The sequence below is a fragment of the Marmota flaviventris genome, chromosome 3 (genome assembly GCF_047511675.1).
Source record: "Marmota flaviventris isolate mMarFla1 chromosome 3, mMarFla1.hap1, whole genome shotgun sequence".
In the NCBI taxonomy this organism is placed as follows: domain Eukaryota; kingdom Metazoa; phylum Chordata; class Mammalia; order Rodentia; family Sciuridae; genus Marmota; species Marmota flaviventris.
This window is the reverse complement of record NC_092500.1, coordinates 121,967,571-121,993,622: the sequence shown is the minus strand read 5'-3', so window position 1 is coordinate 121,993,622 and position 26,052 is coordinate 121,967,571. Positions and strand designations below refer to the sequence as shown.

The 26,052-nt window shown below is 36.0% G+C and overlaps 1 protein-coding gene across 14 annotated transcripts in view; it reads left to right on the top strand.

Annotated features, from left to right (window-relative positions):
- Parp11 (poly(ADP-ribose) polymerase family member 11) overlaps window positions 1-26,052 on the top strand; it is a 56,952-nt gene that overhangs the window by 14,637 nt on the left and 16,263 nt on the right. For 3 of the 14 annotated variants that reach the window (XM_071610332.1, XM_071610333.1, XM_071610334.1), the window contains 4 exons: window positions 20,726-20,774; window positions 22,152-22,273; window positions 24,358-24,486; window positions 25,380-25,500. In XM_071610332.1, the coding sequence (XP_071466433.1) occupies window positions 24,409-24,486; window positions 25,380-25,500 (199 nt within the window). In that variant the 5' untranslated portion in view covers window positions 20,726-20,774; window positions 22,152-22,273; window positions 24,358-24,408. Of the gene's footprint in view, window positions 1-19,054; window positions 19,202-20,725; window positions 20,775-22,124; window positions 22,274-24,357; window positions 24,487-25,379; window positions 25,501-26,052 lie in introns of those variants that run through there. The other 11 variants (XM_071610329.1, XM_071610330.1, XM_027951187.2 and 8 more) reach the window with 9 other exon arrangements.

The following is a 26,052-nucleotide window of genomic DNA, read 5'->3' as shown; positions in this document are numbered from 1 at the left end:
CTTTATGAAGCATTTGTATTGATTTTTTTATGAAATATTTGACAGATTTTACCAGTAAAGCCATCTAGGACTAGACTTTTCATTTTCTTTATGTATTGTTTTTAGATATACATGATATAGAGGGTATTTTGACATATTATACATACATGGATAACTTATTAGGATTCCATTCTTGTTGTTGAACATGCTATGGAGTTACGTTGGTAGTGTATTCATATATGCACATAGGAAAGTTATGTTCGGTTCATTCTACTCTTTCCTATTCCCATCTCCCTCCCTTCCCTTCATTCCCCCTTGTCTAATCCACTGAACCTCTATACTTCCCTTCCTTATCCTCCCTTGTTATAGGTTAGCATCCACATATCAGAGAGAACATTTGACCTTTGACAGTTCTTTGTGGAAAAATTTAAACAACTAATTTGATCTCTTTATTTTCTGTAAACCTATTCAAATTTTCTTTTATAAATGTTTCAATAGTAGTGTTCATCTACAAATTTGCTGTTTTATGTGAGTTATTGGCTTTATAATACAACTACTGTTAGTTGTTCATTGTATTCCTTTATATTCTTTTTATTTCTCTCTGATCATTAGTAATTTTCTCTCTTTTTGTTCCTTATTTGAGTCTTCTTTTTTGTTTCTGTCCAGTCTAGCCAAAGTATCATATTTTTTCAAATAAAGAAACTTTGGGATTTGTTGATTTTTCTATTTTCTACTCTCTATTTTTTTCTCCTAACTCTAAAACTTACCATTTCTTCCTTTGGATTTAGTTTGCTCATCTTTTTCTAGTTTAATGTAGACTGTTGTTAGGTTGTTGATTTGAAATTTTTCTTTCTTAGTATAGTCCTTTACAACTATGAATTTCCTTCTAAGCACTGTTTAGCTGCATACTATCAGCATGTTATATTTTGATTTTCATTCATCTGAACATATTTTAAAATTTCCCTGGTAATTAATTATTTTGCCTTTTAGTTATTTACAGTGTGTCATTTAATTTCATATATTTGTGAATTTCCCCAATTTCTTTTTAAAATATTTTTTATTGATTTTTCTAATATGTGACAGCAGAATGCATTACAATTCATATTACACATATAGAGCACATTTTTTATATCTCTGCTTGTATATAAAGTATATTCACACCATTCGTGTCTTCATACATGTACATAAGGTAATAATGTCCATCTCATTCCACCCCTTGCCTCCTCCCTTCTCTACCCTCCCCTTTGCCCTATCTAGAATTCCTCTAATCTTCCCATGTTCCCCCTCCCAGCACCACTGTGAATCAGCTTCCTTATATCAGAGAAAACATTTGGCATTTGGTTTTTGAGAATTGACTAATTTCACTTAGCATTATATTCTCCAGCTCCACCCATTTACCTGCAAATGTCATGATTTTATTCTCTTTTATTGCTGAGTGATATTCCATTGTGAATGTATACCACATTTTCTTTATCCGTTCATCTACTGATGGGCATCTAGGTTGGTCCCACAGTGTAGCTATTGTGAATTGTGCTGCTGTAAACATTGATGTGGCTGTGTCCCTGTAGTATGCTCTTTTTAAGTCCTTTGGATATAGACTGAGGAGAGGGATAGCTGGGTCAAATGGTGGTTTCATTCCCAATTTTCCAAGGAATCTCCATACTGCTTTCTGTATTGGCTGCACCAATTTGCAGTCCCACCAGCAATGTGTACCTGTTCCCCATGTCCTTGCCAGCACTTGTTTATTTTCATAATAGCTGCCATTCTGACAGGAGTGAGATGAAATCTTAGAGTAGTTTTGATTTGCATTTCTCTAATTGCTAGAGATGATGAACATTTTTTTCATGTATTTGTTGATTGATTATGTATCATCTTCTGAGAAGTGTCTGTTTAGTTCCTTGGCCCATTTATTAATTGAGTTGTTTTTTTTGGTGCTTAGCTTTTTGAGTTCTTTATATACCCTAGAGATTAGTGCTCTATCTGATGTGTGAGGGGTAAAAATTTGCTCTCAAGATGTAGGCTCTCTATTCACCTCACTGATTGTTTCTTTTGCTGAGAAGAAACGTTTTAGTTTGAATCTATCCAATTTAATAATCTTGATTTTAATTCTTGTGCTATAGGAGTCTTATTAAGGAAGTAGAGGCCTAACTCTATATGATGGAGATTCGGACCTAGTTTTTCTTCTATTAGACATAGGGTCTCTGGTTTAATTCCTAGGTCCTTGATCCACTTTGAGTTGAGTTTTGTGCATGGTGAGAGATAGGGGTTTAATTTCATTTTGTTGGATATGGATTTCCAGTTTTCCCAGCACCATTTGTTAAAGAAGCTATCCTTTCTCCAATGTATGTTTTTGGTGCCTTTGTCTAATATAACTGTAATTGTATGGGTTAATCTCTGTGTCCTCTATTCTGTACCATTGGTCTACCAGTCTATTTTGATGCCAATACCATGCTACTTTTGTTACTCTTGCTATGTAGTATAGTTTAAGGTTGGTATAGTGATGCCACCTGCTTTACTCTTCCTGCTAAGTATTGCTTTAGTTATTCTGGATCTCTTATTTTTCCAGATGAATTTCATGATTGCTTTTTCTATTTCTCTGAGGAATGCCATTGGGATTTTGATTGGAATTGCATTAAATCTGTATAATGCTTTTGGTAGTATGGTCATTTTGACAATATTAATTCTGCCTATCCAAGAGCAGGATAGATTTTTCCATCTTCTAAGGTCTTCTTTGATTTCTTTATTTAGCGTCCTGTAGTTTTTGTCGTGTAGATTGTTCACCTCGTTCATTAAGTTTATTTCCAAGTATTTGATTTTATTTTTTTGTGTGTGGGCATTGTAAATGGAGTAGTTTTCCTCATTTCCTTTTCAGAGGATTTGTCACTGTTATACAGAAATGTCTTTGATTTCTGTGTGTTGATTTTGTATCCTGCTACTTTGCTAAATTCATTTACTAATTCTAGAAGTTTTCTGGTGGAACTTTTAGGTATAGAATCATATCATCAGCAAATAGTGCTAGTTTAAGTTCTTCTTTTCATATGCGTATCCCTTTAATTTATTTCATCTGTCTAATTGCTCTGGCTAGTGTTTTAAGAACTATGTTAAATAGAAGTGGTGAAAGCAGGACATTGCTGTCTTGTTCCAGTTTTCAGAGGGAATGCCTTAAAGTTTTCTTCATTTAGAATGATGTTGACCCAGGGCTTAGTGTAGATAGCCTTCGCAATGTTGAGATATGTTCCTGCTATCCCTAGTTTTTCTAGTGTTTTGAACATGAAGAGGTGCTGTATTTTGTCAAGTGCTTTTTCTGTGTCTATTGAGATGATCATATGATTCTTATCTTTAAGTCTGTATTGCTGTGATGAATTACATTTATTGATTTCTGTATGTTGAACCAACCTAGCATCCCTGGGATGAATCCCACTTGATCGTGGTGCAGGATCTTTTTGATATGTTTTTGTATTTGATTTGCCAGAATTTTATTGAGAATTTTTGCATGTATGTTCATTAGAGACATTGGTCTGAAGTTTTCTTTCTTTGATGTGTCTTTGCCTGATTTTTGAATCAGGATGAAATTGGCCTCATAGACTAGGAAGTGCTGCCTCTTTTTCTATTTCCTGAAATAAAACTGAAGAGTATTGGTATTAGTTCTTCTTTAAAGGTCTTGTAGAATTCAGCTGTGTATCCATCTGGTCCTGGGCTTTTCTTGGTTGGTAAGCTTCTGATGGCATCTTCTATTTCATTGCTTGATATTGGTCTGTTTAAATTGTGTATATCATCCTGATTCAATTTGGGCAAATCATATGACTTAAGAAAATTGTCGATGCCTTCAATATCTTCTGTTTTATCAGAGTACAAGTTTTCATAATAATTTCTAATTATTTTCTGTATTTCTGGAGTGTCTGTTGTGATATTTCCTTTTTTTATCACCTATCTTAGTAATTGGATTTTTCTCTCTCCTTTTCTTCATTACTGTAACTAAGGGTTTGTCAATTTTATTCATTTTTTCAAAGAAGCAACTTTTTGTTTTATCAATTTTTTCAGTTGTCTCTTTGTTTCTTTTTTTTTATCAGTTGTATTTTGTTTTTTTTTTTATTGGTTGTTCAAAACATTATAAAGCTCTTGACATATCATATTTCATACATTAGATTCAAGTTGGTTATGAACTCCCAATTTTACCCCAAATACAGATTGCAGAATCACATCGGTTACACATCCACATTTTTACATAATGCCCTATTAGTAACTGTTGTATTCTACTACCTTTCCTATCCTCTACCATCCCCCCTCCCTCCCCTCCCATCTTCTCTCTCTACCCCATCCACTGTAATTCATATCTCTCCTTGTTTATTTTCCCATTCCCCTCACAACCTCTTATATGTAATTTTGTATAACAATGAGGGTCTCCCTCCATTACCATGCAATTTCCCTTTTCTCTCCCTTTCCATCCCACCTCATGTATCTGTTTAATGTTAATATTTTCTTCCTGCTCTTCCTCCCTGCTCTGTTCTTAGTTGCTCTCATTATATCAAAGAAGACATTTGGTATTTGTTTTTTAGGGATTGGCTAGCTTCACTAAGCATAATCTGCTCTAGTGCCATCCATTTCCCTGCAAATTCTATGATTTTGTCATTTTTTAGTGCTGCGTAATACTCCATGGTGTATAAATGCCACATTTTTTTTATCCATTCATCTATTGAAGGGCATCTGGGCTGGTTCCACAGTCTAGCAATTGTGAATTGTGCTGCTATGAACATCGATGTAGCAGTATCCCTGTAGTACGCTCTTTTAAGGTCTTCAGGGAAAAGTCCAAGAAGGGCAATAGCTGGGTCAAATGGTGGTTCCATTCCCAGCTTTCCCAGGAATCTCCATACTGCTTTCCAGATTGGCCGCACCAGTTTGCAGTCCCACCAGCAATGTACAAGAGTACCCTTTTCCCCACATCCTCACCAGCACTTGTTGTTGTTTGACTTCATAATGGTTGCCAATCTTACTGGAGTGAGATGGTATCTTAGGGTGGTTTTGATTTGCATTTCTCTGACTGCTAGAGATGGTGAGCATTTTTTCATGTACTTGTTGATTGATTGTATGTCCTCCTCTGAGAAGTGTCTGTTCAGGTCTTTGGCCCATTTGTTGATTGGGTTATTTGTTTTCTTATTGTTTCATTTTCATTGGTTACAGCTCTGATTTTAATTATTTCCTGTCTTCTGCTATTGGTGTTGGTTTGTTCTTCTTTTTCTAGGGCTTTGAGATGTACTGTTAGGTCATATATTTGTTGATTTTTTCTTCTTTTAAGGAATGAACTCCATGCAATGAACTTTCCTCTTAGTACTGCCTTCATAGTGTCCCAGAGATTTCTATATGTTGTATCTGTGTTCTCATTCATCTCTAAGAATCCTTTAATCTCCTTGATGTCTTTTGCAACCCATTGTTCATTCATAGCATATTGTTTGGTCTCCAGGTGTTGGAGTAATTTTTATTTTTATTTTGTCATTGATTTCTTTTTTTTTTAACTTATTTATTTATTTATTTAATTTTTGTGTGGGGCAGAACATCAAATTCAGTGCCTCACACTTGCTAGCCGAGTGCTCTTCCTCTGAGCTACAACCCCAGCTCCAAGTATTTTTAAATTTACCTTTGACCCTCTGATTTTTGGAATAAAAAGAATTATTTTGTCATTGATTTCTAATTTCATTCCATTATGATTTGATAAAATGCAGGGTAATAGCTCTACTTTTTGTATTTGCTAAGCATTGCTTTGTGGCATATTATATGGTCTATTTTAGAGAATGATCCATGTGCTGCTGAGAAGAAAGTATATTCACTTGATGAAGGCTGAAGTATTCTATGTATGTGAGTTAAGTCAAAGTTGTTGATTGTATTATTGAGATCTATAGTTTCTTTATTCAACTTTTGTTTGGAAGATCTATCCTCTGGTGAGAGAGGTGTGTTAATGTCACCCAAGATTATTGTGTTGTGGTCAATTTAACTCCTGAACTTGAGAAGAATTTGTTTTATGAACACAGTTGCTCCATTGTTTGGGGCATATATATTTATAATTGTTATGTCTTGTTGGTGTATGGTTCCTTTGAGCAGTATGAAGTGATCTCCTTTATCCCTTTTGATTAACTTTGGCTTGAAGTCTACTTTTTTTGATATGAGGATGGAAACCTCTGTTTGCTTCCGTAGTCGATGTGAGTGGTATGCTTTTTCTCAATCTTTCCTCTTCAGTCTGTGTGTGTGTTTTCCTATCAGATGAGTCTCCTGGAGGCAGCATATTGTTGGGTCTTTTTTTAAAATCCAATCTGCTATCCTATATCTTTTGATTGGTGAGTTTAGGCCATTAACATTCAGGGTTATTATTGAGACATGATCTGTATTCCTAGCCATATTCCTTTATTTTTGCTATTTAACTTGACTTATTTTCTTCTTTGATTAGTTTTTCCTTTAGGGTATTATCTCCCTTTGTTGGTTTTCATTATTGTTTTTTGTTTCCTCTTCATGGAATATTTTTCCAAGGATATTTTGTAATGCTGGTTTTCTAGCTGTAAATTCTTTTAACTTTTGTTTATCATGGAAGGTTTTTTTTTGTTTCATCATCAAATGTGAAGCTATTTTTGCTGGATACAAGATTCTTGGTTGGCATCCATTTTCTTTCAGAGCTTGATATATGTTGTTCCAGGATCTTCTCACTTTCAGGGTCTGGGTTGAAAAATCTGCCATTATACTAATTGTTTTTCCCCCTATATGTAATTTGATTCCTTTCTCTCATGGCTTTTAATATTCTCTCCTTATTCTGTATGTTGAATATTTTCATTATAATGTGCCTTGGTGTGGATCTGTTGTGATTTTGTACATTCAGCATCCTGTAGGCTTCTTGAATTTGGTTTTCCAATTCATTCTTCATGTTTGGAAAATTTTCTGATATTATTTAATTGAATAGATTGTTCATTCCTTTGATTTGGACCTCTATGCCTTTCTCTATCCCAATAACTCTTAAATTTGGTCTTTTTAATGCTATCCCATATTTCTTGAATGTTCTGCTCATGGTTTCTTCACTGTGTGGTCTACATTCTTTTCAAGATTGTGAATTTTATCTTCATTGTCTGATGTCTTATCTTCCAAGTGTTCTACTCTGTTGGTGATGCTTTCAGTTGAACTTTTTAATTTGATTTATTGTTTCTTTCATTTCATGGATTTCTGTTTTTTTTTTTTTGAACCTCTATCTCCCTGTTGAGGTGATCTTTTGCTTCTTGTATTTGTTTATGTAGCTCTTTGTCAAAATTATCTTTTGCTGCCTGAGAGTGACAGAGGACCTCTATACAGCTATTTCACACAGAAATCACTAGTGCTGTGCCCCCTCATAGAGCTCTGGGCCTCAGCATTCCAGAAGTAATCCCAGCTTCTGACACCCACTCCTGAAGTTCCTCTTATATCTTCCTTCAGTTCACAGAACATTTTAATCATGGACATCCTGAACTCCTCTGTTATTTCTTCTGCTGTGGTTGCCATGGATTCTAATAATGTGGTATCTTGATTTGTTTGGGGCACTTTCTTCCCTTGTCTTTTCATGTTGCTTGTATGTCTTCCCTTCTAGCTCTGTGGGTCTGGGGTATTATTGTTTTTACCCTGTAGGTTTGTAGTGCTCCTATAGGGTTCCAAAACCTCTCCTTTGTGGGAAAGGAAATGTTAACAGATCAACAGTATAACACCTATGAACAAATCATTGCTATTAAAACATTTATGGTTTGGTCCCAATGTACAGAAATGTTGGATTCAATTATTATCTATAACATAATCAGTAGGCTTTTAAAAAGGTTTACACTTTCTAATTGTGTACAATGAATGGGGGGGGGGTGGTGAGGCATATGCTGAGGAGGTAGGATGTGAGGATATAGAGTTAATATAACTTAGGAAGTGTGAAAGAGAAATCTAATGAAGAAGATTAGTAGCAGGAGAATAGACAAGAAGTAGTTTGGGTAGACAAGTACGTGGGAAGACTGTAGAGTGCATAAAACAAACACGCATATGTATTTAGAAAAATAAAGGATGTTAAAATAGTAAAAATTGGAAGGGAAAAGAAAAATAAAAGAAGAGGAAAAAATAGAGCATATACAATACCTCTATATTATATTATTAAGATGTCCCAGTCTTCAACATCCTAATTCATGCAGAGTTCTTGGTTTCACATATGTTGGGGATGTGAGGGCAGGAGGATAGAGAGAGAGAAGGAAAAAAAAATTCTTGAAGGACAAAACTAGGATTGTTGCTAATTTTAGAGATCCATATCTTTTCTGCTTCCCTTCTCATCCAGTAGGTGGAGTTGTCTGTTGTTAGCTGGTGTCTCTGCCCTCAGGATGGTGAAGGTAACTAGGGTGGGAAGGCTAGTCCTGGTGCAAGGTGCCTGGAAGTGAGGAGTAGCACCCGCCAGTTCTTGCAAGGAGAATGCACCTCAAGGGTCTCTTTTAGGGTCTGCTAATAGGACTTGAGCACCTGGTCCTATCTCCCTATCTTGCCTGAAGATTTCCTGGTTCCTGGTCTCTCTGTTAGTCTCCAAACTTTTGCCCCATTTCCCTCTCCCTTAGCAGTTCCCAATTGAGGGACCTCTCTCCCCAGGGCTACATATCCTGGTCGCACTGTGCACCTGTCCCACTAAGAGCTGTTTTGTGTTGGGAAGCTGCTCTTGCTGGATTACCACCACTGGTTGAGGGTGGGTGTTAGAGACCAGGTAGGTACCTGGCCAGCTGAAGTACCAATTTGGGAGCTGCCCCCACCAAATATGTCAAGGAAGGTGAGCCAAGATGGAGGCAGTCTGCTCCCAGAACCGTGGTGTTGGGTAGGGTGGGGGAAGCTGGTTGATGGTGTTGTGCTGAGGATAGGTAATAGCTGAGTGACCTGTGTGGAAGTGGAGCAACGCTGAGAGTTCTGCAGCAGTGCTGATAAATGATCCTGCTAATATACTGGTGAGCCCTGTGTTGGCTAGAACTTCAGGAGTTGGGTGTCAGGAGCCAGGAGTACTGCTGGAATGCAGAGGTCCAGAGCCCTGTTCCAGGGGCACAGCGCTGGTGATTTATGCATGAGAGCAGCTATATAGGGGTCCTCTGTCACTCTCAGAGATGCAGAATTCCTACTAGGTGAGATCCGGGTCATGAAGTGACACAGAATGCTGCTTTCCCTCTGGCCCATCATCTTAGATTCCTCCCAGTTTATTTTTGTTATCAATTTGTAATTGAATTCCATTTGGTTAGAAAACATTTTATATGATTTAATTCCTTTTAAATATATTAACACTTATTTTTTGGCATAGTGTATGTTTTAACATGGAGAATGTTCCATGTGCACTGAATAAGAATTTGTATTCTGCCATGTGTATTGCCGAAAGCTCAGTCCTTGGCTGCAATGCCAATCTAATAACAAGGATATGGTTTTGAGGAAAAGGAAAAAGAAGGTTTATTGCTTTGCTGGCAAAGGAGAAACACAGGGGACTCCTGTTCCAAAGGCTGTGATCCTGCCCATCAGCAGGAATACAGGGCTTTTATAGAGGTGATTCAGAGAAAATGAGATTAAGGAGGAGAGATTAGGAGAGGAAGATCAGGAAAAAGAAGATCAGACAAGATCAAAGAAAAGGTTAGGGAAAAGAAGATCAGGAAGGAGAAGATTAGGAAAATATCAGGAAGGAGAAGATCTTTCAGAAGAAGGTTGGGAAAAAGAAAAAAAAAAAAAAAAACATAGTTTCAAAGCCACAAGGGATGTAGTCAGAGCATCAAGTGAATCCCTGTTACAGTGCCCCACTGTCAATTTCTAGTTTCCATTTCTATGGAAAGTTGGTGATGACATCTCTAAGCTAGTACTTGCCGAGAGGGGGTGAAATTTAGGGAAGTAACCCCAAATCCCTATTCTCTATTGGGTAGGGCATGGACAGTTAAGGGCATTCAGTATTAGAGCAGTCCAGAGGCCCATAGTGGAAGATGGCAGGTGACTGAACAAAGCATAAGAGCATGGCTCATGTTAACACAACAATAAATGCAGCAAAGCATTACTTTTTTGTAAAAAATTAACACAAAACAATTGTATTTCAGCTAGTCTCTGAAAACCATGAAGACAGTAACTTACAATCTTATCAGTTAAAAACAAATCAAGTTCATCAATGTAGGAGGTTAGGAAGATTTGTACGTCTATAAAATCAGACTCAAATTAACTCAGGACAAATTTGCATCTCTTGTGATTTTGTGTGTGTGTGTGTATGTGTATATATTATATATATATATATTTGATATTTGTATATTGTATATATTATATGTATAATATATATATGATGGACCTTTATTTATTTATATGTGGTACTGAGAATCAAACCCAGTGCTTCACACATGCCAGGCAAGTGTGCTACTGCTGAGCCCCAGCCCCAGCCCTGTGATCATTATTTTAGGCACTCTGACACAAGAACCCTTCCTTTATAGCCTCCAGCCTTACTTACTTTTGGTAGGGCTGACACAAATGTACATCTTAAGTTAAATTAAAAACAATCATTGTTTTTCCTTTTAAATGCCCATGTAGGCTGTGCTTAGTCTGTACTCTCTTGCCAGGTATCTAAAACGAAGTTGGTCAAAACTGACCTGTTCCTATCTATTCTTAAGAGTCAGCTGAGATCCCTCAGAGATCACTCTTGGGGACATGTGCAAAGCCTCCTGGCTCCTTTAGCTTTCTTTTACAGTGGTGCCACTTGCCAGGATGGGTTGGGGTCTGACTGACCATATGAGGCCTCTCTTGGAAGCATCGGGGACATTTCTGTCTCCAGTGACCCTCCTCTTTGTAGAATGTGCACTGGTTGGCTTCCTGTTCTCAAGGATCCTTTTGATCTCCTTGATGAGACTTATTAGAGTTGCAGGGCCCAGAGTAGAGTCCCTTCTTTCTCTGCATCCTGGCTGAACTTAGAGGGCAAGGGCCAAAGTGTTGGCTGCTTTTTTCTTGGCCTTTTTACATTCTTGACTTTGCTCTCCAAGTTTTTGGTTTTAAACAGCCAGCAGGCCAGTTTCACCAGTTTTAAAGAGGGACTAAGAAGTTATAACTTAAATCTATAATTTTATAGATATCCCTTTTGTTTAATTAGGATTAGTATTACTACTGGAAATGAGCATTTAATACTATCTGTATATATAATTATATAATAGGTAATGGCTTATTATCTCAAAATAACCGAGGTTTTTTTTTTTTTTTTTTCCCAAGAAGCAGTCCCTCCCAAAACAATAACAGGCAACAATTGTAAAATTTACAAGGAACATGCAAAGTTTAATTAGCAGAGCAAAAACATATTCAGTTTGTGTAATCTGGAACCTTTACTTATGTTATATATTATATTCCCTGTTTGAGATCACAGTAATCCTTACAACAAAAATGGATCTTTTGAACACAACTTTAAATGAGCTGAAGTCTGGCCTATTTTGAAGCCATTCTAATAAGGAATAAGGGGGAAACAGAGCCTTATCTCAGGTAAGGCAGGGCTCTTCACAAATAAGCAATACAACATTACATCTGATATAAAGAAAGGCTAAGAGAGCTTTTAACTTTCTTTTAATGGAAAGAGTGGCAGAATGCTTCCATGTTTTACAATGTCACCTTTAAATAGATCACACTCTCCTTAATACCTTCCAAAATACATTCAAATTCCATTTTCAGTGTGAAGAGTAACACAAAATTGTATGTATAACTTATTGACAACAGGTTACTTTATTCAGTTGTAAGACATCACATACATGAATAAATACCAATCAAATTTGTTATTTGCATACAAACCCAAGACTTCTGCTACACCTAATTTTAGTTTGGAGAACACCAACTTGGCAAAGTGCTCTCTGAAGTTTTACATTTAACTAAGTTTAACTTCTAAAGTACAATTTAGAATTCATAGTGTATGGTAATGACAATCACAGGTCTGTAAGGGTTAACCAAAATCAAAGGATAACTTTAAATATCTTATACATTTAGGAAACAATGTTAATGATCAGAAATTGACTTAGTCAAAGCAAACAGATGTAAGACAGGTCTTCAATGACAGAGTGGCCCTTTTACTTCAGATAAAATATATAAAAGAGAGCACTTTGCTTATTGGTTATCTTACTTTTAAACTTACATAAACTTTTATAAGCTTTTATATAATACTTAGACAAGGGTTAGTGAGATGGAGTTCTCAGATGCATACATATACCTAGTCAAGTATATTTAGGGTGTCAACCGTATTGTTATAACCTAAGTAACAGTTGATTTTTAACCAGTTACAAAGTAGTCATTTATGACTTTAAAACAGGTACAAACCCAATTCCTTTAAGACTTGGTTTCTCCAAGTTATAAAACCTATTAGGTACAAGAAAATTATCTCAATAGATAAGAGCAGATCAATGTTTTAGATGTTGCTTCATATCAATACATTAAAGTCAAGTAACTTTGTGCTAATTATAGCCAATTTAATCACAAACACAAACTTTTTGAGATTTACCTTCTACAAACCTTCTGCAACATATTTAGACATTCACAACTTTATATCCTTAGTTTTGTCCTTTTTCATCTTGGAATTTAGCCCAAAAATATTACTTCACCAGACAAAATACTTTCTCATCTAGAAACATTTCTTCTAATTTTCTATACTAAAATATATTTCCATGCCTATAACTTTCTTTTATCTTTTCTAGTTTTGGACCCTTTCTTAAATTTATATTCTGAAATAGACCTTATAAATGTTATCTATGCATTTAATTTACACAGCAGATTTTATCCCAGGAGAGGGTTGGATAATCCAGCATATGCAAACACACACACACACACAAACAAGAAAACAAAACAAAACAAAACAAAACAAAAAAACCAACTGTGCCTTAATCTTTTTTCTCCCAGGTTGCATTCCAGGGGTTGGAGCATAGGATATTTTTGAGCCTGATCTGTCTCCATTATCATTATCACAATGCCATCAACTTTAAGTGAGTTCCTCACTGTCACTTGTACCCAGAGGCTTCTTTTGGGCCCTTTTCTTATACTAAGCATACTGGTATGCAGTGGAGGAGGCCCATTTCATCCTTTTCTTTAGGTTTCCTTGAGATCCCTTTGCAGAAGCTGCCTACAAAACAAAGGTTGGCCTTAGTTTCTGTCTTGTATTTTTTCTGGGTGCAGTTATTTATTCTGCCAGTTTCCCCAGGCGTTTAGTTTGATGGGATACTGTAATAGCAAGAATTGCTTTGCCCCAGTGATGACTATCCCCTGGACAAATGGGGTATTGGGGTGTCCTGTCAGATCTTAAAAGGGGAGACTATTCCTATCCCCAAGTCATAAGCTATGATAGTACTAGAACCTACTACCACATACTTTGTGTCCAGCAGCTTCCACCTCCCCACCCCCAGGGGTAAAGGGGGCTGAAAGGTAGGGCAGAGGCCAGGTTCTCTTTGGCATTTTTCTGTAGCCCAGGCAGCTTTTCTGAGATTTTTTCTCCCCCAGTTTAGGGCTGGTGTCCTTGACGCACAGTGAGATGATCTGTAGCTGTCTGAGGCTAGGCTGAGAAACAGTGCTGGAGTGCCAGCACTGGGTTTAAAAGATTGAAATCTTTTTAACCCTTTCTTCTACTAGTATCTTGCTATCTTACACACCAGAGGTACTTCCTTTTGGCACCTTCAACTTAGTTCCTGACAGTTCAGACCCCTTATCATGCAACTGCATAAATGCCTGTACATCCAGAATCTCTTTCATATACTTTACCCCTGACAGACCAACTTCAACTTGAAGATTGTATAATAATCTAGAAAAACCATTCAAAGTCCAGATTGTGTTACATACAGTAAACCATCTTTCTCTTAGACAGGCTTATCCCTATAGGTGGCCCACACAGCCAAGATCTCTCTGTTCAGGAGACTACCAGTAAGATAAAAGCAGCTTGGCTGCTTTTAAAGGGCCAGTAAAATACAAAAAAAATAGACGAGAGGATCACTGAAACCAGCACTGACAGACAGGAACCTTTAAAACAGACCTGAATGTACAAATTTCTTCCACTTACTTTACCTTTGACAGAACAACTCCAGCTGCAAGATTATACAGTAATCTTGAAAGCTATTTAAAAGCCAAGTTGTTATAGTAAAACATTATCTTAGACTTATAGTTGGCCCTTCAACTCACTTTACCTCTGACAGATGAACTCCAGTTGCAAGATTATACAAAAAGAAACAGAGACAGCCAGAGAGGAGTCTCAAAACCATGGATGACAGATGGGAACCTTTAAATTGACCAGCTAAGATCTTTTCCAAGAGACTACCCAGAGAATCAGTGAGGTACTGGCCATGTCTTAAAAGGGGCAGTAGCAGATTCAAACAAAACAGGCAACCAGAGGAAATTCCCAAACCATGGCCAAAAGATGGGATCCTTTAAAACAGACCAGATAGGGGAAAATCCCAAGTTCCCAACTCTCACTTAACTGTGAATTCTACCTCAGTGGAACCATAGATGTCCCCATGAAGAGGGACCAGTTGTTCCCACAAAGGGGAACCAGATGTGTAGAATCAAGTGTCTCAGTATGCACACCAGGGGAGCTTACTGAATGGCTAAAGTTGTCATGACTTTACCTAGTTTAGTTTCCTTTTTCTCAAAGTGGATCATGATGGAGCAATCTGTACTGTTCAAGGAGAGAAGGTGGGAGTTTCCTGAAGCAAAAGGAGCTTTGGCAGCTGCTGGGAGGTCCCTTAGTCCTTCCCTTTACTACAGCTCTCTGGTTTGACTGGAGGCTGACTCACCTGTCTCCTAACACTCCTGCAGTTGGCCCTCACAAGTTCACCAGCACCATGAATCCTCCACCAATAATCATGCAACTACATAAATGATGAGGACATGGTTTTGAGAAAAGGAAAACGAAGGTTTATTGCTTTGCTAGCAAAGAGAAACACAGGGGACTCCTGTCCCAAAGGCTGTGATCCTGACCATCAGCAGGAACAGAGGGCATTTATAGAGGTGATTCGGAGAAAATGAGATTAGGAAGGAGAAGATTAGGACAAAGAAGATCAGAGAGAAGATATGGGAGAAGAAGGTTGGGAACAAGAAGAAAAAACATGTAAATTTCAAAGCCATGAGAGATTTAGTCAAAGCATCAAGGGAACCCCTATTACATGTGTAGTATTCCATATATGTCTGTACATCTAATTGGTTTATAGGGGCTTTTTCCCCCAAGTCTCCTAATCTTGATAGTCTTTTACCTCTTTTTTCTATCCAATGAAAACTGGGTATTGGAGTCTTCAACCTGTTTTGGAGGGAAAGGTAGGTGTTGAGAGCCACAGCCGAAGGGGCCCCAGCAAACTTCCAGCTGCCGGCTGATGATTGGCTCACAGCGGCCCCAGCAACATCTAGCTGATTGGCTCCTCTGTGGTGATGCTCATTGGACTGTTTCCCTGCCCTTTCAGACCACGGAGCTGCTCATTGGGGGACTTTTTTGGCTCCGCCCACGTGACCCAGCCAATCGGCCTCAAGAGCAGGAGGATTGGGGGAGGTGGAAAGAAGCTTGTGGGGGGAGAGACAGGCATGTGGAAAGCCGGTGGTGGCAGTTGAGGCTCTGAGGATTTTTCCTGAGAGGCTGTTTTGTTTGGCGTGTGTGGTTCTAAAAATGAAGTTAGTTTCTTTTGACAAGTGGCTTCTGATTGTGCCCAGCCAGGTAGGAGTCCCTCAAAATTAAACAAACATGGTTTTAATAAGAGGTATATTTATGGAAACAGAAGAAAAACAAAATAATAATTAGAGCTGTCTGTAAACTGGTTGAGTCTGAAAGGCAGTCAGCTAAAAAGATTTTTTGAATTTCAGTTTGAAGCATCTTCAATTGCAGTGGTACAAGTTGGTGGAAGTAGGGGAGATTTTCCTGGATGCAGTTTGTATGATTTCTCTGGAGTCTAGATTTATTATCAGCCTCAACTTGTAGGGCTTTAGGAGAAGCAGTTTTAATTTCAATGAATCCAAGTCAGAAAATTTGAAGAAAAATTTTACATATTAGTTTTATAGCTAGGAAAGAAATCACTATACAACCCAAATTGCAGGAAAATCATGATTAAAAATGCAGGACTAATCCCTTTCTCTCGCCATGCACAAAAGTTAATTCAAAATGGATCAAGGAGCTTGATATCAAATCAGAGACACGCCGTCTGATAGAAGAAAAAGTTGGCTACGATCTACATACTGTGGGGTCGGGCTCCAAATTCCTCAATAGGACACCCATAGCACAAAAGTTAATAACTAGAATCAACAAATGGGACTTACTCAAACTAAAAAGTTTTTTCTCAGCAAAAGAAACAATAAGAGAGGTAAATAGAGAGCCTACATCCTGGGAACAAATCTTTACTCCTCACACTTCAGATAGAGCCCTAATATCCAGAGTATACAAAGAACTCAAAAAATTAGACAATAAGAGAACAAACAACCCAATCAACAAATGGGCCAAGGACCTGAACAGACACTTCTCAGAGGAGGACATACAATCAATCAACAAGTACATGAAAAAATGCTCACCATCTCTAGCAGTCAGAGAAATGCAAATGAAAACCACCCTAAGATACCATCTCACTCCAGTTAGATTGGCAGCCATTATGAAGTCAAACAACAACAAGTGCTGGCGAGGATGTGGGGAAAAGGGTACACTTGTACATTGCTGGTGGGACTGCAAATTGGTGCAGCCAATTTGGAAAGCAGTATGGAGATTTCTTGGAAAGCTGGGAATGGAGCCACCATTTGACTCAGCTATTCCCCTTCTCGGTCTATTCCCTAAAGACCTAAAAAGAGCATGCTACAGGGACACTGCTACATCGATGTTCATAGCAGCACAATTCACAATAGCAAGACTGTGGAACCAACCTAGATGCCCTTCAATAGATGAATGGATAAAAAAAAATGTGGCATTTATACACAATGGAGTATTACTCTGCATTAAAAAATGACAAAATCATAGAATTTGCAGGGAAATGGATGGCATTAGAGCAGATTATGCTAAGTCAAGCTAGCCAATCCCTAAAAAACAAATGCCAAATGTCTTCTTTGATATAAGGAGAGTAACTAAGAACAGAGTAGGGTCAAAGAGCATGAGAAGAAGATTAACATTAAACAGGGATGAGAGGTGGGAGGGAAAGGGAGAGAGAAGGGAAATTGCATGGAAATGGAAGGAGACCCTCAGAGTTATAGAAAAGTACATACAAGAGGAAATGAGGGGAAAGGGAAAAATAATACAAGGGGGACAAATGAATGTCAGTAGAGGGGGCAGAGAGAGAAGAGGGGAGGGGAGGGGAGGGGAGGGGGGATAGTAGAGGATAGGAAAGGCAGCAGAACACAACAGACACTAGTATGGCAATATGTAAATCAATGGATGTGTAACTGATGTGATTCTGCAATCTGTATATGGGGTAAAAATGGGAGTTCATAACCCACTTGAATCAAAGTGTGAAATATGATATATCAAGAACTATGTAATGTTTTGAACAGCCAACAATAAAAAATTTTTTAAAAAAAAGCAGGACTAGAAAATAGTAACAAATAAAATGAAACATAATTTTCCTTTCTCCAGACCCTTAATCCAATTTTACCAGAGATAACCACAGAAAGATCAGTTTGTAAAATAAGTTTAGTCTCATTATGGGAGATTTATTTTCATAAAGTACAGCAAGAAATGATTGACTATGAGGCGCTTCTGAAATTTGCTTTACTGGAACTTTTAATAAATCTTAGATTAGAATCTCAGACTTTTTAAGAAGCCTCTCAAGAGTAGGAAGCCAAGGCAAGAGCTTGTCATTAGTTTTAACACATAGTATCTAAATGAATTCTTTTCCTCAAGTTCTTGGTGTATCAGAAGTAACTTTTTGGTTTTTTTTCAAGACCGTGTCTTGCTAGATTGCACAGGCTCTTCTTGGGTCTTGAACTCCTATATTCAAATGATGTCCCCTGCATCAGCCACCCGAGAGCTAGAACTATAGGCTCTTGCGACACTGTCCAGTTGAAATGACATTATTTAATGCAAAGTCATGAAGCCTGTAGGGGAAAAGATCCAGGTCATTTTTCCTGGGGGTTCCTGTTGGCTTTATAATACAACTGTGATTTACAGATTGTTTATTTCTTCCTTTAATTCTGTCAGTTTTTAGTTTTACTTGTTTTGTTTTTCTGTTGTTAGGTATATATCTGTTTATAATTGTTATATATTTATGGTGGATTGACATTTTTGTGATATCACTGTTTATTTCTAGTAACTCATTTAGAATCTATTTTGTCTGACTTCAGTACTGACACTGTAGTTCTTTTATGATTGGTGTTTACGTGGTGTATAAACTTTCCACATTTTCTACCTATTTGTATCTTTGGATCTAAAGTGTATTCCTGGAGATGACTTTTAGTTGAATCTTTTAAAAAAATGTACCTGAACTCTGTCTTTGAATTAGATTGTTTAATTCACTCACATTTAATTCTATTGTTTATTTCCACATTATATTATTATTTACTTGTGCCATTTTGCTTTTGGTTTTTCATATTTTTATGTCATTTGTTCCTCCATTTCTCCTTTATTTCCTTTTTTATATTCAGTAGATATATTCTGGTGTAACATTTTGATTTCTTTTTATTAATTTGAAAGTAATATTTGGAAGCATTTTCTTAGTGGTTACTCTAGGACTTAAAATCTTCATCTTATTGGAATATTCTTTAGACTTACACTGACTTTAAGTAAAATATAGGAATTGTACTCATAATACTTCCATTCCTTCTCTCCCTTTTTAATGCTGTTACTTCTGTATATATTACAGTCTTGTGTGGTATAATGATTTTTAGTCAACAGTGGACCACAAAGATGACAGTGAACCCATAAGATTATAATGGATCTTAAAGTTCCTGCCACCTACTTATAACCATTATAACATGATAGCATAAAAACATCACTCATGTGTTTGTTGTAATGCTGGTATAAACAAACCTGCTTCACTTGGGCAGTAATATAAAAGTATAGCAATAAAATTATGTAGAGTACATAATAATTGATAAGTGACTATATTTCTGTTTTATTTATTTACTATCAATAGTTTTATCATTATTTCAGAGTGTACTCCTACTTATAAAAAGAGTTAACTATAAAGCGGTATTCCCCATTACACCAGCAGCAACCTCAAACATCTCATGTTTAGTGTCTTTCTTAATTGCATCAAGAGGCCACATCAAGTGACTGACCTATACTATCTAGATGTATGTAAGTATACTCTATGGATGTTTGCACAGCTACAAAATCACTTAATGACTTTCTCAGAATGTACCTGTGTCATTAAGAAATGCATAACTGTATATATGTGACATAGTACCTATTGATCTCTTTTAAATGTGCCGCCTCCTTTTGAGAGCTCCCATCTAGTATTGAGCCTCTTTGGTGACATTTTTATATTGGCTATTGTATTTCTCAACTCCATAATTTTTTAAAAATTTTTTATTTAGCTAGTTTTTGTTCTGATTACTTATACATGACAGTAGAATACATTTTGACACAGCATACATAAATGGAGTATAAGCTTCTCATTCCTCTGGTTGTATATGATATAGAGTCATAACAGTTGTGTAATCATATATGCACATAGGGTAATAATGTCCAATTTATTCTACTATCATCCCTCTCCCCATTTTTCCCTCCCCTTCTTTCACTCCCCTCTGTCTAATCCAAAGTATCTCTGTTCTTCGTACCCCGCCCCCCTTATTGTGAATTAGCATCCCTGCATATCAGAGAAAATATTCAGCCTTTGGTCTCCAGAATTTCTTTTTGGTAGTATTTAATAATTTATTTCTCTTTATTGATATTCTCTATATGCTCAAACATTGATATCATTTATTTCCCTTAATCCTTGAAGGGAATGCTTTTAAAAGCATGCTTTTACTTAATCCTTTGAACATATTTGTGATAACTTCTTTAAAGTTTTTGCTAAGTCCACCATCTGGGCAGCTTCTAGCTACTTTTATCTCAGCTTATTGGTCATATTTTCATTTTTTTTTTTCTTTTTGTATGTCTCCTAATTTTTTTTGGAAAATTGAGTATTTTAGAAAATATACTTCCACAGTTGGGGAGGTGGAGAGAGAGGAATTACATATGCCAGAGGTAATAGAGCTGGTGGAATGAAGTAGTGGTGCAGATCATACATAACTCAGATGTCATAGGTGTTCACCTGTTCTGAGATTGAGCCAGTTTTTTTGAATGGATGTTTCTCCATTTGTTACATGTCCTTAGGACAATTCCAGAGCGTCCAAATGTTTGTTTTTCAAAATAATTTTCACCAGTTAAAAATAGATTTGCTGGAGAGGGGGTCCATAGCACTCCTTACTTTGTTATTCTGGGAATTCCACCCCATTTTTCATCTTTTAATATCAGATTTTGGATCTTTATTTATATAGAGACAAGGTCTTTTTTTTAGTACCAATTACGATTTCCTCAAGGTAGTCTGTGTATGCTCTCAGAATAAGTTAAACTTAGTTGTCAAAAATCTTTTCAGAAACTTTTAGTCCGTCAGGAAAGCAGCATTATTTTTCTTATACAAACCAGCATTTTGACTTTAAGCTAATTTTCCACATAGTTTTTCAATTCGATGATTCTGACTGGTTGTTTCCAGGTTTTATAAATAAAGTTTCTTCTTAGAATAGATAGCATTATAGACAGATTCTACCAGCATACCCCTTGTATCTGAAAATGCTTTGCCAATTTATATTAGCTTTTTTTTTTTCCTTTTCTTCACAGCTGCTGTACAAAAGTGTCAATACCTTCCAGTTAAAAGCAGGGAAATCAGGTAGAATATGATATTGTAACTGAAGTAACTCATTCATTTAACATTTATTCGATGCCTATTCTATGACTGATAACTTGCACATGTTCTTTTTGTTACCTATAAATATTTTCTAACTAGAGCCATTATTACATTATGGTTACATTATTTAACATTTATTAAATAAACCTGAATTTCTCTTTGAATCTAATTTTACAAAATAGCCATTCATTTGGAGAGAAAACTTATTGTAAAAAATTATACGGTTTTATATTATGAAATGAATTTTTTTTTTTTTTTTTGAAAAACCAGTCCGTGAAGCTAAGCAATTAAAATAAGTTTGGCAGAAGAGAAAAAAAGTATCTATCAGTCTTTGAAAAAGGCTTGTTAACTTAGGAAAGAAGCAGTGTTTAGAAAGCCTTGGGTGTTTCTTTAATCTTCTTGGTACTGCTATTTGTGATTATAGACAAAATAATTATATTACTCTCCGCTTTACTTTCTTTCTTGACTTTAATTAGAAAATAATAACTTCTCTTGAAGATTGGGTTGTGGAGGAAAGAAATAGTATAAATTGACAAAGAATTTTATGAAAAGTGCTTTACAAATGTTTGATATTATGGTACCTGTTTATAGGTACATTGTTCTACAGTAGAGATAAATATAAGCTACCTGGCCTGGCTAACAGGAGGTTCAGAAAGGCCTTTGTTCAAACTCATTCTTTTTTATACATTTATTTACTTATTTTGTTTGTGTGAGAAGAAGTTTTACTATGTTGCCCAGGCTGGCCTCAAACTCATGGTCTTAAGTGATCCTCCTGCTTCTTGAATATTTGGAACTATAGGCATGCACTATTGCACATAACTTATTAAACCACTTCCAGTTGTAACCTGGGCTAAAGTGAGATCAGAAGTATAATGTATGTACCAGAACACTGATATTACATCGTATGCCATATAAAGGATAATTTCCCATTTTTCATTCCCTTTTCTAATAGAGAAAAGATGGAACTCTTAAGCCAAATATTTATGTTAACTATTAGCTTAAAGCTCATCTTTCCAAATTTTCTGATTACTTTCAGAAGAAAAACTAAATTTAGGTCACTCTCACTTTTCTCCTTCTCTCATGATGAAATGGCCATAGAAGGAATGGAATAGAAGGAAGAACCAGGAATTGTAAACTGGGAGAGTAGCTCAGTAGTGGAGCACTTGCCTAGAATGCTAGAATTCCTGGGTTCTAACCCTATCACTGGAAAAAAAAAATCATGAAAGTAGTTAATGGTATAGTTGAGCTTAAACTTTAAATCATTGTCTTTATTTCTTGGTTAAAATATTTAAGGTAAATAGCGAGTTCTAAACCTGAAACTCTTGATCCTAGGGTCTTCTGTTTTTCGTTTCCTAGCAGCCAATCAACTTTAAAACATGAAGGGATAAAAACCAGGAAATAATCATAAAGCATTCCTTGGAGAGAGTTTCCAAAACATGAATAAAAAATCAAAACTAACGAGCCCCCTTCACTGAGCCCAGGTACTGTATTGGTACTTTACTACATTATCATTATTGTTCTAACAACACCTAATGAGGAAGGAGCCTTGAATTTTATACTTTGTAAAGAGGAAACTGTGGCCTAGACAAATAATGGAAACTTACCTTGGATTGCACAGCTCCTAGAAACAGGATGAACATTTTTTAGTTTATCCTGTAGTATATATTTATAGAAAAAATTCAAGATGTGGGAAAACAAATTTTTAACAAATCAGTAATAACTATATATGTTTGCATATGTATCTGTGATCATACAAAAAGCCCTCACACCGATCTGAAAAATACATAGTAAATTGATATCATTTGGTAAGCCTGAAGAAGAAAAGTAATGTACCAGGAATAGAGTTGGTGTTCAAATAAGTCTTTATTTTGAATTTTTTGATTTTTAAAAAGGGAATGCATTCCTGTTTTAGTTTGCAAATTTAAATAATTTATAAATTCTCATAAAATGAGGAGAGAAAGCCGAATTCCAGATAATTTAAGCTTTTTTGACCAGCCTCTTTGTCCCCTTTCTAGTAATTTCTTCTTCATCACAATATCCACCCAAGAATATTTAATAAAACTTTTATAATAATGTATACATGAGTTAATTGGTATGGTTAACATTATAAAATAATTTATAATGAAGTATAAGGCAGTATTACATGGTGGTTAACCATGGTAATGGTCAAACCATGGTGGTCTGACCCTGGAGCCAGACTGCCTCAGTTTGAATCTTAATTTTCCTATGGTATGAATTCTCTGCTTTGATTGTTATTAGGTCTAAATGAGGTATTATCTTCACAGTTCTTGGCAAATAGTAAGAACAAAAAATGTAAGAGTTAACTGTTATCACATCATCATCATCTTAACACTTAGAAGAAACTAGGACAAGTTATATTTATGTATGTGTGCACATACACATACATATATATGCATGACTTCATATGGTTAAATAAAGACTTTTTTTAATTAAAATTAGATCGTAATATTTCTGAGTTTTATAACCTTCTTTTGTATCCAACACCATATCTTCGAAACACCTTTCCATGCCATTAGATGAAATCATGAGTGTTTAAAACAAAAATCAGATGGATTTGGTCTTAAGTAGTTGTGATGGTCTGGATCCTTTTGACCAGACACATGAACATATAAAAAAATATGTTTAACAAATCAGGCACTTTGGGGCTTTGGACCTTTGGATGAAAATTTGCAACTTCTCCTCTAAGATTTTCCAACCTATAAAAAGCCGTTGGGGGTTGGGGGTGGGTGGGAGCTGGGGTTGTGGCTCAGCGGTACAGCAATCGCCTCCATGTGTGAGGCCTGGGTTGGATCCTCAGCACGACATTAAATAAATAAATAAAATAAAGGTATTATGTCCAAGTACAACTAAAAATAAATATTAAAAAATGCTGTTACCATATTTAGCAATGTCATAAAATGTAATGAAAATATATGACAGAAATAACATTTCTTTGTCATTTATAACTGGACAAGTAGAAATAAAAATACCCTCAAAGGGAAAAGGCTCTATACTATATAATAGTATGATTTAGAAAAGTCCAATAACATCAGTTTTTTCCAATTAAATAAAAACTGTAGTCTAACTGATTAGAATTACTAGTGAAAAAATGATTTTTCTGAAATCTTTACTATCAAATTTAGTGTTTACAGGTCTGTTTGAGGTAACTTTAAAAGAGTTTTGATTGCATTCCTTAAGATGAAAAACTGTTAAGCACCTCCTATGCCAATAAAATGATGAATGCTGAATCAAAAAAAAAAATACTTTGGGGCTATACTGAAAACCTGAGGTGCTCATAAATGTTGATGTGGCTTATTTAAAGGGTTCAGTGTACCCTGCTATATCTCACCTCACATGAGGATTATTTGCCTGATTTGTTAAGCAATAATATACAACATTTTAAAATGCTTTTCTTCAGAGCCAATATGTAAGATAGAATGCTGTTTTAAAGTACCACTCTGGGAAAGACATTGAAATACCATTCTTTTAAGTAAAATGATCCATGCAAAAGGACATTGTTTATTAATAGAATTATTTCTTTCTTTACTTCTTCCTGGCTTTTCAGGAGATATTTCACAAAGCAGAAGAATTCTTATCCAAAACGACGGATAGTGAAATGGATGACATGGACACATCAGATACCCAGTGGGGCTGGTTTTACCTGGCAGAATGTGGGAAGTGGCATATGTTTCAGGTATCTCCCATCTTTGAATTTCAGCAGCAGGGGTTTGATTCACTTATAGCATCATCTTCCAGATGTATAAATGAGCATGAATGCAAAACTTGAAAGAAATCAAACCCTAAGGAAATCAAATAGCTTAAATAATAGAAAACTTAGAAATTCTTCCAGTTCTTTTCCTTTTCTTCCCCCAGGTTTTCACAATAATTTATTTAGAAGAAACAGTATGTTTACAGTATGTTCAGAGTGTCAGTGTTACTAGAGTTGCATGATATCCGACATCTGAGCCAGCTCCAAGTTTGACTTGGTAGACAGAGAGAGAGAGAGGGTAGAGCAAGTTTACATTAAACACCTTTTGTATGCCAGTATTATGTTAGGTGCTGTACACATATTTTTTTCTCTTATGCTCATAACAACTCTAAAGCAGATATTAAAACTCTTGTCTTCTAGTCAAAAAAAAGTGAAACTCAGAAAAGTTAACACAGTGTGTCTAGAGTCACAGAGGAGTTAAACTGAGATTTGAACCTGTTCTCAAGCCTGTGTGTGTGTGTGTGTGTGTTTCCTCACCAAGCTGTTTAAAGTTAAAGATTAAAATTTTGAACCACTTAGAAAGTACAGTTAGTGTAATTATTAGGATACTTTGTGAAGAGTGTAATAATTTGTAAAAAGGAACATTTACCCAGGTGTTGAAGGGGACCATAACCTGTTGTTTCTTTGCTGGACATCTTTAAACCATTTTCAGTATGAGGATTTAGTTGAGATCTTCCCTGTGTGTTGGGAGATAAAACAGATGGTTAGTAAGTTTCCCTCATTCTTCCATTTTCTTTTGCTATGACCATAGTATCACTTCTCTGGCCAACCCCTAATATGAACAACTGATAAATGAAACTTTCTGATTTATCTTAAAGCCGGATACCAATATTCAATGTTCAGTTAGTAGTGAAGATATCGAAAAGAGCTTCAGAACAAACCCTTGTGGCTCCATTTCTTTTACTACTTCCAAATTCAGCTACAAGATAGACTTCGCAGGTATGTTTTTTTTTTTTCCTAATGGTTATGTTTTCAGTATATTGATAGAGTAATCTATAGCTCTGAAGATCAAGATTAGTTGTTACATTTACAAACAGTGAAATAGCGAAGTAAATATTTTTTTGTGGCACATGAAAATTGCCCCATAAATATTCAAGACTTGAATCTTCTTGAGCAACATTGCCTTTAATAAAGGCATGTTTATATGCATATATATATATATATATATATATATATATATATATATATATATATAAATGTTTGTGAAAATTTTCATATATTTTGAGTTCATGTCATACTTGTTTTCTAAAATACACAAAGCATTTTATAGATCTTGGGATTTTTGTTTGTTGGTTGGTTTGTTTTTGAGATGGAGGTCTTGTTGTTGCCCAGGCTGGCCTCAAACCCTGGGCTTAAATGATTCTCCTGCCTCAGCCTCCTGAATAGTTAGGATTACAGGTAAATGCCACCACTTATAGCTCTTGTTTTATTCATCATCCAATCCATCTAGAAATAAGTTTGAAACAGTTAGGAACTGTTTAATTTTAAAGG